The sequence below is a fragment of the Coregonus lavaretus genome, assembly GCF_964263955.1.
Source record: "Coregonus lavaretus genome assembly, contig: HAP1_SCAFFOLD_751, whole genome shotgun sequence".
NCBI lineage: Eukaryota > Metazoa > Chordata > Actinopteri > Salmoniformes > Salmonidae > Coregonus > Coregonus lavaretus.
The window spans coordinates 123,618-141,835 of record NW_028160142.1 but is presented as its reverse complement, the minus strand read 5'-3'; the positions used below and the strand labels follow the sequence as shown (position 1 = coordinate 141,835).

At 43.7% G+C, this 18,218-nt stretch overlaps 2 protein-coding genes across 2 annotated transcripts in view; both read right to left on the bottom strand.

Annotated features, from left to right (window-relative positions):
* Positions 1–9,292, bottom strand: part of LOC311122088 (T-cell surface antigen CD2-like) — a gene marked incomplete at its 3' end in the record, with an annotated part of 37,837 nt that extends 28,545 nt beyond the window's left edge. The window contains exon 1 of the mRNA XM_084196503.1: positions 9,240–9,292. Coding sequence (XP_084052629.1) covers positions 9,240–9,252 — 13 coding nt within the window. The 5' untranslated portion in view covers positions 9,253–9,292. The remainder of the gene's footprint in view (positions 1–9,239) is intronic.
* The window catches only part of LOC311122092 (uncharacterized protein), a 183,933-nt gene that overhangs the window by 109,193 nt on the left and 56,522 nt on the right, over positions 1–18,218 (bottom strand). The window lies entirely within an intron of this gene.

Genomic DNA, 18,218 nt, shown 5'->3' with positions numbered 1-18,218 from the left:
AGGCTCACCGAAACCCCCAACGTTCCATAAAGGCTCTCCACACTCTGGAGGTGAACTGGGGGCCTCGATCAGACACTATATCCTCGGGTACCCCGTAATGCCGGAAGACATGGGTAAACAGAGCCCCAGCGGTCTGTAGGGCAGTAGGGAGACCCGGCATGGGAAGGAGACGACAGGCCTTCGAGAACCGATCCACAATGACCAGGATGGTAGTATTCCCCTGTGAGGGGGGAAGGTCTGTAACAAAGTCCACCGAGAGGTGGGACCAGGGTCGTTGCGGAACGGGCAGGGGTTGTAGCTTACCCCTGGGCAAATGTCTGGGCGCCTTACACTGGGCACACACCGAACAGGAGGAAACATAAACCCTCACATCCCTGGCTAACGTTGGCCACCAGTACTTAGTGCTAAGGCAGTGAACTGTCCGGCCGATACCTGGATGTCCAGAGGAGGGGGACGTATGAGCCCAATAAATGAGGCGATCGCGTACCTCGAGCGGAACGTACGTCCGACCCACTGGACACTGTGGAGGACTTGGGTCGGTGCGTAACGCCCGCTCGATCTCTGCATCGACCTCTCATACCACCGGTGCCACCAGACAAGACTTTGGTAGTATGGGAGTGGGCTCAACGGACCTCTCCTCCGTGTCATACCGCCGAGACAGGGCATCTGCCTTCCCGTTCTGGGACCCAGGGATGTAAGTGATTTTAAATACAAACCGGGCTAGAAACATAGTCCAGCGAGCCTGGCGAGGATTCAGTCTCCTAGCTGCCCGGATGTATTCCAGGTTACGGTGGTCGGTCAAAATGAGGAAAGGGTGTTGAGCCCCCTCAAGCCAATGCCTCCACACCTTTAGGGCTTGTACCACGGCTAACAGCTCCCTGTCCCCTACGTCATAATTCCGCTCCGCCGGACTGAGCTTCTTAGAATAAAAAGCACAGGGGCGGAGTTTAGGTGGTGTGCCAGACCGTTGTGAGAGAACGGCCCCGATACCGGCTTCAGACGCGTCTACCTCTACCTGGAATGGTAAAGTGGGATCCGGATGCGCCAGCACCGGCGCCGAGGTAAACAGGTCCTTCAGTCTCCCAAAAGCCCTGTCCGCCTCAGCTGACCACCGCAAGCGCACCGGACCCCCCTTCAACAGGGACGTTATGGGAGCTGCCACCTGTCCAAAACCCCGGATAAACCTCCGGTAGTAATTCGCAAAACCCAAGAACTGTTGCACCTCTTTCACAGTGGTTGGGGTTTGCCAATTACGCACAGCTGACACCCGGTCAACCTCCATCTTCACCCCTGACGCAGACAACTGATAACCCAAAAAGGAGACCGACTCCTGAAAGAACAGACATTTCTCTGCCTTGACATATAGGTCATGCTCCAACAGCCTCCTCAATACTCGGCGCACCATGGCTACATGCTCAGCTCGGGTAGAACTGTACACCAGAATATCATCTATGTACACGACTACTCCCTGCCCCTGCATGTCCCGGAAAATCTCATCTACAAAGGATTGGAAGACTGAGGGAGCATTCATTAACCCATATGGCATGACGAGATATACTCGTAATGACCGGAGGTCGTGCTAAATGCTGTCTTCCATTCATCGCCCTCTCTAATGCGCACCAAGTTATATGCGCTCCTGAGATCCAATTTTGTGAAGAACTGAGCACCGTGTAATGACTCTGTCATAGTCGCAATCAGAGGAAGTGGATAACTGTACTTCACCGTAATCTGATTGAGACCGCGGTAATCAATACACGGGCGCAAACCTCCATCTTTTTTCTTCACAAAAAAGAAGCTTGAGGAAGCGGGTGAAGTGGAGGCCCGTATGTATCCCTGTCTCAGAGACTTGGCAATGTAAGTTTCCATCGCCTTCCTCTCCTCTTGAGACAAGGGATACACATGGCTCCGCGGGAGTGCTGCTCCTAACTGGAGATCTATCGCACAATCCCCCTGTCTATGAGGCGGCAGCTGCGCCGCCCTTGTCTTACTAAACACCAGTGTCAAATCCTCATACTCGGGGGCAGTGGCGGCTCCTGAAAAAATTCTCAGGGGGGGCAATTTTTCTGATGATTTAGGTGACCTACACACATTTAAAAAAAGATATGTCCAGCAACAACATGAAGACAGGGGCAGCATATAAGTCAATGCCAGAAGCATTTATTGACTGATCTCAAAAGTGTTGGCTTACAAAAGCAAAATAAGTTATCACAGTAAAAATAATCAAGGGTGTTCTTTCACATTCCTCAACACTGCATAAACAATATGCATTTCCATAAACAAATGAAATATCAGCTGAAAATACAGCATCTTGGTATTTGTTCAGATTGCAGGATCAACAAGAGCTTTTACCACATTTTTTGCCTCATGGTTGAATTGGAAATATGTGCACCTGAGCATAATTCACAACAAGCAAGCAGGAGCTTTTGATAGAGGCTACTGAAAACATTGATGCAAGTTATTGGTAATTAGAAATGTTTATAGACTTCCATATTCTGCCCTCTTGTATAGATTTGTGAAAATGAACAGTGATAGACATTTTGCCTGAAAACAGAATTTGAAAATAATTTATAGAAAAGGTAAACACAGCTATCTGTATGGCTTTGTAAAAATGAACAACCATATTCTGGCCAATTGTATAGATTTGTAAATATGAACAACCATATTCTGGCCAATTGTATAGATTTTAGGGGTGTAACGATTCGTTTTAACAACGATTCGATTTGTATCACGATTCGTGGTTGTCGATACGATTCAAGGACGATATTGGTTCATTTAGAACGATACGATCCGAAACGATTCAGTGACTTGAAATCGATTCAGTAACCTTTTAGCCAAAAATTCAACCAGTGTGACTGAAATAAATACCTGGTAACCAGTTGCATTTTAATGGCTGGCAATAGTCTTGATATTTTTAACAGTGTTTCATGCCTCTATGCAGACCATCTGGTATTATGAAACTTACCCAGTTCCACAAAGGAGATCCCATTTTCTTCACATAGCTTTATTCAGTGCAGCAGTTTTTTTTGCTCCACCTTTTTGTAAATAAAACTGCAGCAGCTTGACCACAGAGCGATGAAATGTCTCACAGTAAGGAACGTTGCGATCAGCTGATTTCGCGCAATTCTCCAGTGTGTGTGCGGTGCACAGAATGTGCACAAGGGAGTCTCCAACCGCAGCATGTTGCCGGAGTTTTGGCACAACGCCGTTGTAGATACCTACGTTGACAGCAGCCCCGTCTGTGCACACAGCGACCAACTTTGTTGTCCAGTCATCCAAGCCTGTGTCCTGGAAAAGTCTCACAAGTCCGTCTGTTATGGCCTGTGCGGTTCGGTCAGCACCCAATTCAATCAGTCCAATAAAGTCCGAAGTAAACTCTCCGTTGCTGGACACAGACACAATGTAAACTATTTCCTGCTCAGTTTTTGTGATGTCCTCAGATCCATCAAAAAGCATTCAGTAAAGGAACATCCTCAGAATAGGAAGACATGGGACGTGCGTGTTTAGCTTTATGGAAAGAGAAAAATATTAAACAGAGCTTGCCGCTGTTCTTCATTCAGCTTGTCTCGCCATCTGGCAAGTGGGCGACTGGACATTTATTCTCGGCTAGCTTTTAGCAATGGCTTGCGCCACATTCGTGTGCTCCTTGCTCTTTTCATGTTTGTCAAATAAAGGATGGTTGAAATTCTTTGAGCCTTTATAAAATGCACCTGTTTTGTCTGCTAGATGTGGATTTGAGCGGCAAATCTTGCACCACATTTCAGTGCGCTCATCGTTAGCTTCAAGCCACTGCACATCTTGGAGCCACTTTTCCGAAAAAAGTATTTTCTTCGGCTCTGGCTCCAGTTGGCGTTTCTTTGTAGGTGGCGAAACGCCAAAGAAGCTGCTTAATGTCTGTTGCTTTTTGGACATCCCTGACAGTAGTTGACAAGCAACATGTCATGTGTAAGGTTAGATGAGAAGATCGGTCAAGTACGCAAAGGCGCGTAGTAACACAAGTGGCATTACGCATTCCTGATTTTTGTCGCGCTTGCGTATCTGCGTACCAGTTATGTGCACCCCTGCATATAAAGTCTGACGTGCTTAAATCCAATGGGTTATTTCCTAGTATCGATACAATCGATTTATTACATTTTAAAACGATGTTAGATCGATATATGTTGTCCAAAAGGCCAACTCGCCGAGCACAGATCGATGTAGTTGGATCATATGAATATAAATCGATACATCGATGTAGTAGATGGATCGTTACACCCCTAATATATTTGTAAAAGTGAACATGAACAGATTATTTTATTTTTTTTACTTTTTTTTAAATGAAAAATAACTATTTTAAACAACATCAACTGTGAACTGATTTGGGCGTGTGTGTGTTAAAGAGACAGACAGGGAGGGACAAAGAGAGAGAGAGGCTACATTACTTGTACTGAAACTGTTCTCTTCTCTCTTTCAATGCAGCAAAGCGGTCAATGACTTTCTCATTGAAATCAGGCATGCTGAGGACGAGTTCCCTCTCCATGGAAAGCATGGCCAGTGCATTCAGACGTTCCTGGCCCATTGAATTTCGCAGGAATGTCTTAACTCGTGTCAAAGTTGAGAAACATCTCTCAGCTTCAGCTGTTGTCATGGGAGTAGTTATGAGGATGTTCAACAGAGTCACAGTCTCAGAGAACGTCTCCTGGAGGTTGTAGCTCATGAGAACCTGGTACAGTGCCAGTGCACCACAGTTTGACTTTCTCGTCGTCTGCAAAAAGACCGTTCAGTCTCTCCAAAAGCACACTGGCGATTGAGACTGAGGTTGATTCCGAGATGGGAAGGAACTCAAAAAAGCGCTCCTGCACTTTGTGGTTGCTATCTATGTACCTCAGCACAAGCACCAGCTGTGTCTGTGTAGAAACGTCCGTGGTCTCGTCAGCTTGGATAGCTACGAAGTTCGCCGACTTCACCTCCTCCACAATATGTTCACTCATGACCGCTAGCATACACTCCAGTAGCTCGTTTTGAATGGTCTTTGATGTGAACTTCTTTCAAAGAGACAATCGAGTTGCACTGAACGCTAGCCGTCTTTTGATAGCAGTACGTGAATTGATTGACGCTGCTACCCGCTCTTTTCTTAGTTACGTTCATGGTTATGTTACGTATGACGAAAGCGCGTAAGTGCAAGCCCTCAGAAACCCATAGAGATTGTATTGAAAGCTCTGATATTTGAAAAAAAAAGATTTTACATGAGAGGCTATGACAGACTTCTGGGGCGATTTTCAACCTGACTGAAATCGCCCCAAAAGGGGCGGGGCCATTTGAAGCACGACTTTAGCCTGATTGGACATTTAGTGGCAGATCAGACGTCTAGATTAGAACACTGATAACTACTGTTGCCGTGATATAATTGATTAGAAAAAAAATCCCTTCCTTTTCCCGTTTGGCAGTGCGTCGCCCATATCGCCCTAATGAACACACCGCCCCTGCTCGGGGGGAATATGCAGTGCGGGCATTTGATTTGGACTCTCCACCGAGGTCGCCCCTATGGAAACACCCAGACATAGCCCCTCACACTGAACAGACCACCCTTTAAGAGCTTTCTCTCGCCACGAAATAGTAGGATCATGGGTAATCAACCAGGGAAGTCCCAGCACCACCGGATACGCAGGAGAGTCAATCAGATAGAGCTGAATCGTCTCCTCATGACCCCCCTGCGTCTTCATCCTAAGGGGCGCTGTGACCTCCCTAATTAACCCAGATCCTAACGGACGGCTATCTAGGGCATGTACAGGGAAAGGCTTATCAACGGGAAGGAGAGGAATCCCTAACTCTACACAGAACTGGCGATCTACAAAATTCCCAGCTGCGCCTGAATCTACTAGCGCCTTATGCTGGGAACGAGGTGCAACCTGTGGAAAACAAACAGGCAAGGTTATGTGAACGACAGAAAGCTCTGGGTAAGTAGGGCGCCTACTCACCTGGGAGGACTCCCCAATGCGTGGCCTGCCTTCACCTCCACCGGGGGACCTTCCCCAACACCTAGCCGCGGTGTGCCCTCCACGGCCACAGTTGGTGCAGGGAACGGCCCCCCTCGGGTTCCTACTCCTCCGTTCTCTAGCGCCAGCACCTCCGAGCTCCATAGGGCTCGGCTCGGAGGTGCCGGAGGGTGGAATGGGCAACCCCCACCCAGGACGTCCACGGGTGGCGAGCAGGGTGTCCAGCCGAATGGCCATGTCGACCAGTTGGTCAAACGACAACGTGGTATCCCTGCACGCCAACTCTCTCTGGACGTCCTCCCGGAGGCTGCAGCGGAAGTGGTCTATGAGGGCCCGTTCATTCCACCCTGCATCTGCCGCTAGAGTCCGGAACTCCAAAGCAAAATCCTGTGTGCTCCTCATCCCCTGTCGGAGGTAGAACAGACGCTCCCCCGCTGCCTTCCCTTCTGGTGGATGGTCAAACACGGCACGGAAGCGGCGGGAGAACTCCGCATAGGTAATAGTAGCGGTGTCTATTCTCCTCCATTCGGCGTTGGCCCACTCCAACGCCTTGCCGGTGAGACAGGAGATGAGGGCGGAGACGCTCTCGTGTCCCGAGGGCGCCGGGTGTACGGTGGCGAGGTAGAGCTCCACTTGCAGCAGGAACCCTTGAAACCCGGCAGCGGAGCCGTCGTACGCCCTCGGGAGCGAGAGCCGAATCCCGCTGGGTTCCGGAAGGGGAACAGGAGGACTGACCGATGGGGATGGTCCGGTAGGTGGGGGCGTGGGTACCCCGCTGCTTTCCCATCGGTGGAGAGTGTTCATCACCCGATACAGGCGTGACCGATCTGGTTGATCCTGTCCTCCTGCCCACGAAGACGGTCCTCCATGATGTCCGTTGGCGCGGTTGCTCCTGCTGATTCCATGGTGTGATGTGTGATTCTGTCAAGAATGCTGAGTGTGGATGTGGTGCGAGAAATCAAGCGCAGGAACAAGGGCGTTCGTCAACAGACTTTAGTGATCCAAAAATATAACTCCAAACAGGTAACTGGCCAACCCAACCGGGAGGCATGAACAATTACGCACACACACAACAGTGCGTAAAATAGTAGAAACGCGCACGCAGTGCGGACTCTCAAAAAACAAACAACATGAGAGGAAAACCCACCAACAGCTAACAGCTGACATAACAATCACACATAACACCTGACCCAACACACGATAACTAAATAGGAACCAAAATCAAACACTAACAAGGGACAGGTGTACAAACAGACAAAACCAAACAAACAAGAAACATCGAACGGTGGTAGCTAGTACTCCGGGGACGACGACCGCCGAAGCCTGCCCGAACAAGGAGGAGGAGCAGCCTCGGCCGAAACCGTGACACCTTGTCCTGGTCTGCTTCTGGGTTCTGGCTTAGAAAACCGTGACACCCTTTATTTATCCTACGGTTTAACTTGGTGTACAGGGAGAACACTGTAAGAACAGCCCATGTTCTGAATTCTGTCACTGTACATTTCAAAAGTGCTAAACAAATAGTTATATTGACTACGACCATCCTAACGCACTCATTAATGTCTTAATCGAAATTACGGATTGCCTCTTATCCGCTTGTCGTCCCCTTATGCCATAGTTTGTACATCTCAATTGTCATTAGAAACCACATTTGTTTAAGCAAGTGAGCCATATCAGCTATGTTTTTTTAAAAGGCAGTAAATGAGGCTGAATGAACTGTTTCGCTGCCAGACAAGACTCCACTGATAGCCAGGTGTAGCAGTGGTAAGATGTTGGGACTGGTGTTGGGACAGCTTTATGTAGGCCCTAACAGTTTGTGGGCACCGTTTGTCACTTTTATTGTGCAATTAATGTGTTATTTAGTGTTGTGTTGTGCAGTGGCTTTGCTGGCATGCATCCCACTTTCTATTTTTTCACCAAGATTTACATGCTAAAATCGCCACTGCCTATTGGCTATCTCTGAGTTACATGCGCTAATTTCTTTAGCCGCCAATGGATCACGGTGTATCAGTGTATCCATATGCCAAAGGCTGGTGCTCTTGCATTTAGTAGAATTTTCACTTTTAGATTTTAATCAATAATTATAAATAATATGCCATTTAGCAGACGCTTTTAATAATTTTCATTCAGATTTTTATGATCAACCACATGACAATAATTCTGAGAAACTAAAACTTTATTATTGAAATGAAACTGTTGCATGAAAATGTGCATGTAAAAATAACTGGCAAGCAGATAGGTAGAAATGGTTAAACTTGAAACTCACAAGCTGCCTATGGTCTTTTTATAAACTGGGTGGTTCAAGCACTGAATGCTGATTGTCTAAAAGCCTTGGTATATCAGACTATATACCATGGGTATGACAAAACATCTATTTTTACTGCTCTAATTACGTTGGTAACCAGTTTATAATAGCAATAAGGCACCTCAGGGGTTTGTGGTATATTGCCAATATACCATGGCAAAGGGCTGTATCCAGGCACTCCGCATAAGAACAGCCCTTAGTCATGGTATATTGGCCATATACCACACACCCTTGGGCCTTATTGCTTAATTATAACACCCATTCACAATGCAAGGGCGTCCACACAGGAGGTTACATTTACATTTTAGTCATTTAGCAGACGCTCTTATCCAGAGCGACTTACAGGAGCAATTAGGGTTAAGTGCCTTGCTCAAGGGCACATCGACAGATTTTTCACCTAGTCGGCTCGGGGATTAGAACTAGCGACCTTTCGGTTACTGGCACAACGCTCTTAACCACTAAGCTACCTGTCCCGTAGGAAAAAACGGGCCCGCCTATAGAAATCAAATGCCCATCCACATTCGTTCTGGCGCCATACCCTTTTGGTCCAGACAGCATCAGATACATGGTCAACACATACTGTAGCTAAACTGAATTAGAAGGGTGCGGTCCTTATTTCTCATTGAAACCCACATAGACATCGTTTAAAACCATTCTGACTTTCCATGTTGAAAATCAATATGAAGTGTGTTTAGATTATTGTTCATCCATAACGTAGTTTAAAAAATAAAAATCTGTGATAAGAATCTCATCGGCGGATGCGCTTCTAACTTGAAGTTACAGCGCACAGTGTTCATAAAGCACATTATCTTACATATACATATTGTTCATGATAATCAAAGATGTCAAATATTATGATGTGATGTTGTAGACTAGGCTATACAATAAGCACAGAATAGCAAACAAGTAGCCAATATTAGGTAGGCTAAATGTCAGGTTCGCCCCTGTCAGTCGGTTCAACTTACCTGCGGAGACCATTTGCGCCAGACAAAGCCAGATGATGAGCGTTAGTTTGGGCATATTTGCTGCTAGTTTGTTTGTAAAGATAATACATAACAGTAAATGAGACATGCTAAAACACTGTGTGGTTCATCTAGCCTACTTCTGATCTTTATTTCCCGAGGCTGTGAAAGTGAAAGTAATTAGGAAAGTGAAAGTAATTCCTCCCTATGTTTGACCTGTTTGTGGAAAATAAAATAAGGTGGTGGAAAATAAAATTATGTTCCATTTCACTTGTAAATAATGTTTAATAGCTGCAATACAATCACACTATACCTACACCTGGCATTATGTTTACATGCCATAATAACTGTAGTATAAATTTTTTCTAACCACTTCTGGAATATTCCTTGATGTAGTCGTGCCCATACCGGGTCTTTGACGCCTCCCTGTGTGTATAATTGGCTACAATGTACAGAATTACATATAGAATTTAGAATTGATGGGATCACTGTGCTATAATGTAACAACAGTTGACAATACTGTAATATTCAAAGGTAACTTAATAATTATAGTTCATTTAATTTTCCTCCTGTCCACTGAGTGAGAGATTTTGATTCACCAGCCTAGCCATTGACCTATAGGCTTTGAGGCATGCACACAAAAACATTCACACAACGAAATATTTTCCTCAAAACATAATACATTTTTGACATCTTGTTGCATGGATCAACATTTCATTATAATTCACATTATTAAAAGTTGAAAAATGATAGTATCCTAGGCTAAACATGACAGCCCATACAGGAAAACAATATGATACTATTATGTATAGTAGAAATTGATAGAAAAAGAGATATGAGTTTACTGAAGAGAAACAAACCTTCCCTGTACATAATCTAAATATTTGTCAAACAAACTATATATTCAATAAGTGCTTTTCAACTTGTTTCTTCTGGTACACATGTTGTATCTGAGCTGGTGTCTACTGGTCCAGAAGGTACACCTATACTTCTCTATGAAGTAGACAGAGATTAGTTTAACAGTTCTCATATATTTTAGAATCCAAGATTCTGTAAGAAAAATGATTAAATAAAGTTGCTTTATGTTGCAAGATCACAAGCTCTGAGCTGTTGAAGATTTCTCCCACATTTATACTCTAAGCTACTTCAATAATGAGGACACATCAGATAGTACCAATAGGCAACAGGTGTACTGTTCATGCACACCTGAACATTACTGTAAATACAGATAGAACCAGTATCCACCTTCAGAATTAGTGGTTGTCAGCAAAATGATGTAGACATATTGGTAGTACTACTTGCTCCCACTCACCTACAACTTGGCACTTACTAACCCCACATGTTGACAATAAGATGGTTCACTTCAGCGCGGTGACTCTTGCAGCCATGGGAATTTCCAAAACACAAACCTAATGTAGCCAAACCCTGTCATAAAGGTTGCCTACTAACAAGTAAGAGGGGGAATGTTACCACTGTTACTATTATGTTAACCTGCACCACAACAAATCATCTAACTACAGTAGATTCTATGAGCAAGTGCTCCGTTACTAAATACTAAGAATGTATTGTCCCTACTGGTCAATTTTCTATGAACACCAATGCAAGTGGTCAAAACAAGTAGGGTACGGTCACCGGCAGCAATTCAAATGGCAGTACCAGCACTATTTGACTCTAAAATGAAGACTGATTTGACATTTTTTTGTTATATGTAATAACATAATCATCAGTAATGATGATCAGGCCTATTGACATTTTAGTCCTTTAGCAGACGTTCCTATCCAGAGTGATTAGGGTTAAGTGCCTTGCTCAAGGGCACAGACAGATGTTTTGACCTAGTCGACTCAGGGTTTCGAACAAGCGACCTCTCAGTTACTGGCCCAACGCTCTTAACCGCTAGGATACCTACTGCCCTGGCCTATCATTACCACTCACCTGAGCCAAACACTTCTCCAACTGGCTCGCTGACTTCCCCACTAACAGAGTTTTTCAGCTTGCAGCTGTACTTGTAACTGTTGGTTGATTTGCCATTGTCACTCTTGCAGCTGTTTGTCTAAGACCTCCCACGCCCCCTCTCCCACTTTCCAGCTGTAGGTGATGGGTTCAGCACCATTGGCGTTGCCTTCACAGGTCAGAATGCAGTAGGTTTTGTTGGAGTTACAGGAAGAAGTGATTGTGGGTTTAGGGACTGCCTCTGTAAATAGAGGAGAGAGCGACAAAGACAAAGCAGGAAGAAAAGCTTGTGAGGCACTGAATAATCTGCTATTTACAGGGGGGGGGGGGAAGTATTTAGTCAGCCACCAATTGTGCAAGTTCTCCCACTTAAAAAGATGAGAGAGGCCTGTAATCTTCATCATAGGTACATGTCAAGTATGACAGACAAAATGAGAAAAAAAAATCCAGAAAATCACATTGTAGGATTTCTAATGAATTTATTTGCAAATTATGGTGGAAAATAAGTATTTGGTCAATAACAAAAGTTTCTCAATACTTTGTTTTATACCCTTTGTTGGCAATGACACAGGTCAAACGTTTTCTGTAAGTCTTCACAAGGTTTTCACACACTGTTGCTGGTATTTTGGCCCATTCCTCCATGCAGATCTCCTCTAGAGCAGTGATGTTTTGGGGCTGTCGCTGGGCAACACAGACTTTCAACTCCCTCCAAAGATTTTCTATGGGGTTGAGATCTGGAGACTGGCTAGGCCACTCCAGGACCTTGAAATGCTTCTTACGAAGCCACTCCTTCGTTGCCCGGGCGGTGTGTTTGGGATCATTGTCATGCTGAAAGACCCAGCCACGTTTCATCTTCAATGCCCTTGCTGATGGAAGGAGGTTTTCACTCAAAATCTCACGATACATGGCCCCATTCATTCTTTCCTTTACACGGATCAGTCGTCCTGGTCCCTTTGCAGAAAAACAGCCCCAAAGCATGATGTTTCCACCCCCATGCTTCACAGTAGGTATGGTGTTCTTTGGATGCAACTCAGCATTCTTTGTCCTCCAAACACGACGAGTTGAGTTTTTACCAAAAAGTTATATTTTGGTTTCATCTGACCATATGACATTCTCCCAATCCTCTTCTGGATCATCCAAATGCACTCTAGCAAACTTCAGACGGGCCTGGACATGTACTGGCTTAAGCAGGGGGACATGTCTTGCACTGCAGGATTTGAGTCCCTGGCGGCATAGTGTGTTACTGATGGTAGGCTTTGTTACTTTGGTCCCAGCTCTCTGCAGGTTATTCACTAGGTCCCCCCATGTGGTTCTGGGATTTTTGCTCACCGTTCTTGTGATCATTTTGACCCCACGGGGTGAGATCTTGCGTGGAGCCCCAGATCAAGGGAGATTATCAGTGGTCTTGTATGTCTTCCATTTCCTAATAATTGCTCCTACAGTTGATTTCTTCAAACCAAGCTGCTTACCTATTGCAGATTCAGTCTTCCCAGCCTGGTGCAGGTCTACAATTTTGTTTCTGGTGTCATTTGACAGCTCTTTGGTCTTGGCCATAGTGGAGTTTGGAATGTGACTGTTTGAGGTTGTGGACAGGTGTCTTTTATACTGATAACAAGTTCAAACAGGTGCCATTAATACAGGTAACAAGTGGAGGACAGAGGAGCCTCTTAAAGAAGAAGTTACAGGTCTGTGAGAGCCAGAAATCTTGCTTGTTTGTAGGTGACCAAATACTTATTTTCCACCATAATTTGCAAATAAATTCATTAAAAATCCTACAATGTGATTTTCTGGAATTTTCTTTCTCAATTTGTCTGTCATAGTTGACGTGTACCTATGATGCAAATTACAGGCCTCTCTCATCTTTTTAAGTGGGAGAACTTGCACAATTGGTGGCTGACTAAATACTTTTTTCCCCACTGTAATATAGAGGCACACACACACACAGCAATACTGCAAGAACTGTAACAAACATGCGCACACACACTGATAACAGATCATATATACAGTATATTGCTTTCACCAATCAGGTTAGTAAAAAATGTGATCACTGTCAGAGGTCCTTTATTTAAAAAATATAAATATCAAACACCTCAAATTCACAAAGTATTGGCAGTATATGCAGTCTGGAATTCAATCGTTGCAGATAAAATATTTTTAACACACTGCGCTTTGAAGTGCATTTGTTTAGCACAGCAGCATGTCTCGGAAGGAAGGAGTTGACACTTGATTTAGGAATCGTCAGTCCTGTGGTGAGATCTGTTTAGTGAACCTGGCTGAGAAGTCATCCAGTGCATGCAAAGAGACTGATCTCTAAGTCTAGAGTCAACTAGTCCCTTTCCCTAGCTCAGTATTCATAGATCTGAAGGGTTCAGATAGGGATACGTACAGTATGTTGATGATGGCTCAGCCCAGCCCTATACGGACCTTCCTCTGTATTGCTTTCACCAATCAAGTTTGGAAAAAATACATTCTTAAGACAAAGTGCTGAAACAGAATTGGTGTTCAGATGTTGTGTGTACATGGACAACACAAGCATTCAGTCATCAACACACCACTACAGTGTGAGGTCTGGAGTTTAAACAGGGATACATACAATGATTGTACAAGTACAGGTTTTTGCATGTGCCAGGACTCCATTTTAGAACAGTCCAGTTCCAAAATAAAGCAATGTGGCTGGTCTTAATTCATAACATCTTCTTCTGTAACATAATTACCTGAGACATACTAGTAAACAAACTAAAACCTGGGATATCCCAGGTTAGTTGTCTTTCCCAACAAATGTTCTTACCAATCTGGTGGCAACTAGTCAACACCGCTGTTACTCCTAATTTTGGTCCATCACAGATTGATGTACAGATATGAGAATTGTTTTATTAAAATCCAGGTGACAAAATTATATTGTGAAAACAGATACGCTCAGATATACAGTGCTGCTTGAAAGTATGTGAGACCTTTTTTCCGTTTTTACCATGAAATCTTATTTTAATCAGAACCAGTCTTTTTGATCTGACATAACAGGTTTATATTTACCAATACCATATGTTGGCGTAGAGGAAATCATGCGTGTAGTAGAAAAACAAAATTAAAAAGTAATTATTGCAGGTGCAAAAATAAGTGAACCCCAAGTTGCATTGGTTAAATCAAGTAGGTAAGTAGAATCAGGTGGGTAAATAATTAGCTACCAAATGAACGAATCAAAGGAGAGATCATTAGGAAAGAGTTTGGGCGGGACTCTGATAAATAGAGATAAGAAACCTGGTCAGTTTGGTGTTACCCATCCAGGTGAATGCAAAGCACACCATGCCGAGAGGAAAGGAGATCGCAGAGGACATCAGGATGAGGGTAGTGAGAGCACATCAGTCTGGGGAAGGCTATAAAATAATCAGTCCACTGTGAGGCAAATAATTTACAAATGGAGAGCATTTAACATGTCAGCAACTCGGCCTAGAAGTGGACGCCCTTCCAAAATATCCCCAAGAGCCACAAGAACAATAATAAATCAGGGTAAAAGCCAACCCAAACATACCATCTAGAGCAGGGGTGTCAAACTCATTTTAGCTCAGGGGCCACATGGAGGAAAATCTATTCCCAAGTGGACCGGACCGGAAAAATCATGGTATATATAACTTAAAAACAACAACTTCAGATTGTTTTCTTTGTTTTAATACGATCAACATACAACATAAAGCTGGAGCCTGAGGACAGTGTGTCCAAAATAGTACAAGCACAACATCACTATTAATCATAAAACACGTCAAGTTTATTTGAAAATTCTAAAGAAAAAGAACACACAAACGCACAATGCCTCAGTGATTAACAGAACTGTTTCACAGATCACAGAACTATATCAGGGTGTCATTTCTCAGGCAGAAATGTAGATAAAAATAATGAAATCCTGTTCCCCAAACAAGTGCAAGAACCACAGAGTCAAGAATAGGTTAAATATACAAATAAAATAAAATCAATTAAAAACAATAGCACATCAACATAAAAACATATAAACATAAAGCTGGAGCCTGAGGACAGTGTCCAAAAGCACAACATCACTATTAATCATAAAACACCTCAAGTTATTTGAAAGTTCTGAAGACAAAGAACACAAACACACAATGCCTCAGTGATTCACAGAAGTATATCACAGATCACAGAACTATATCAGGGTGTCATTTCTCAGGCAGAAATGTAGATAAAAATAATGAAATCCTGTTCCCCAAACAAGTGCAAGAACCACAGAGTCAAGAATAGGTTAAATATACAAATAAAAATAAAATCAATTAAAAACAATAGCACATAAACATAAAAACATATAAACATAAATCTGAAAGCGTTGCTCAAACTCCCGTAACAGTCCAGTTATTTTATCTTTGAACCGCTTCATGTCTGCCACATGTTGGGTCGCGCACACATTTTTCAGACAGGGGAAGTGAGCTGCATCACCACCGGCAAGTTGCGTCTCCCACAATGACAGCTTCAACTTGAAAGAACGTATGCTGTCATAATACTGCGTGACAACTTTGTTGCGCCCTTGCAGCTGTTTGTTCAAGTTATTCAGGTGCTCTGTAACATCCACCATAAATGCAAGGTCCGGCATCCATTCTGCGGAATGAAATTCTAACACTGGTTTGCCCTTTTCTTCCATGAACTGTTCAATTTCTTCTCGTAAATCAAAGAAACGCCTCAGCACAGCACCTCGGCTTAACCATCTTACCTCAGTGTGGTATGGCAGGCCATAGATGTGGTCTTTCTCTCTGAGAAGGCTGTCAAACTGACGGTGATTCAGGCTTCTGGATCGGATGAAATTAACAGTTTGGATGACCACCTTCATGACGTTATCCATCTTTAATGACTTGCAACACAAAGCCTCCTGGTGCAAAATACAGTGAAAAGTCAAAAAATCACGTCCTCCATTTGCAGATTGCACTTTCTCTCTGAACTTTGTCACAACGCCTGCTTTTTTCCCGATCATTGAGGGCCGACCCTGTCCAGCGCGCCAACGAGTGCGGTAAAAATATCAGCTGCTGTCGTTGTATCTGTCATCGGCACCAACTCCACGAACTCCTCGGTGACGGTCAATGTGTCATCAACTCCGCGGATGAAAAAATGGCCAGTTGTGCAACATCTGTAATGTCCGTGCTTTCATCAATTGCAACCGAAAACGCAATAAATGACTTTACTTTTTGCTTCAACTGGCTGTCCAAATCCACTGAAAGATCGGAAATCCTGTCTGCAACTATGTTTCTTGTCAGGCTGATATTTGCAAAAGCCTGCCGCTTTTCAGGGCACACAATCTCCGCTGCCTTCATCATGCATGTTTTTACAAATTCACCCTCACTAAATGGTTTTGAAGCCACTGCGATTACATTAGCAATGAGGTAGATAGCTTTCACTGCAGCGTCACTGATGTCTCGGCTGTGAGTAAACACAGACTGCTGTTTCTTCAGACCGCCAACAGTTCATTCACCTTCTCTCATCTCCGCTGTCCTTGAAAGTTGTCATATTTGTCGGCATGAAGACTCACATAGTGGCGACGAAGGTTATATTCTTTCAGCACTGCAACATGCTCTGAACACACCAAACATACAGCTTTCCCATTCAGTTCCGTGATTAAATAGGATGACCATTTTTCTTGGAACACTCTGCACTCAGCATCCACTTTTCTCTTTTTTGACAGAGACATATTGGGGCAATAAGCGTGCCAAAGCACATTATGTTAAAAGTAGAAGCCGTAATAAATATCGCGGGCAAAACAAAGTAGCTCATTGGCTGCACGTGCTTGACCTACTTGCTCTGCCCCGGTATAAACAGTTTGCTTGCTTAACACAATTGCTATTGCGCCATCCAGTGGACGCAATTGGAACAGCAGTTTATTTTATTGAAAAATTGCAGCGCATTTTTATACCAAAATAACCTTATCCCAACAGTCAAGCATGGTGGTGGGAATGTCAATATCTGGGGCTGCTTTTCCTCCTCTGGACCTGGATGACTTCACATCATTAAGGGAACCATGAATTCTGAGGTATACCAGGAGATTCTTGAACAGAACGTCAGGCCATCAGTCAAGGAGATAAAGCTGGGACGAAAATGGGTCTTCCAACAAGACAACGACCCAAAGCATTCAAGCAAATCTACCAAAGAATGGCTCAGGAGAAAGAAGATTTGTGTTTTGGATTGGGCAAGTCAAAGTCCTGACCTAAATCCAATCGAGATGCTGTGACAGGACCTGAAGCGGGCAGTTCATGCCAGAAACCCCTCAAACCTCACTCAATTGGCTGAATTCTGTAAGGAGGAGTGTGCAAAAATCACTCAAAACAGATGTCAGACTGATTTTACTGGCTATAGGAGACGTTTAGTCCAAGTTACCGCTGCTAATGGTGGTGCCACAAGCTATTGACTGAAGGGGTTCACATATTTTTGGACATATTAAATCTGAGTTACTGTTAAATAAACAATGAAAATATCATTTCTTTTTTGTTTGTCATTTACTTGAATGTCTTTATTACGAATTGGGGTTTAGATAAGGATTTTATGTTTATTTTAATATTTTATAGCAAAAATAATGACAGCCCTGTAGGGTTCACATATTTTCAAGCAGCACTGTATACCAGAGGGAAATTTGAAGGAATATTAAGGTATTAAAACAAATACACATGCACCATTGTTGTTAGTAATACAACATCTCAGTACTGCAGAGCTCTCTCTCTTTACAAGGCAGATGAGGATGAGCTCTACCTCTCAGGCCTGGTTCCTCTCAACCAACACTCTCTCCCTACAGTATACTTTGCCTAGTGTGGGGGTTGGCATAAATTACTCTGATTAAAATAACTATAACAATAACAACCTGTACAAATTCCTTGATATATGTCAAGTGAAGGCTTGAAGAATTAGTAAATTATGAAATGATATAAGAAATTCACAAGCTGCGATTTAAAACAGAAAGTGGAGTGGGTTGGCATAAAGCGCTCTGGGGAAAATACCTGAAAAGGAATCATACAACCACAAAGTGATTAATACTATGGCTTCAAACAACAAAAA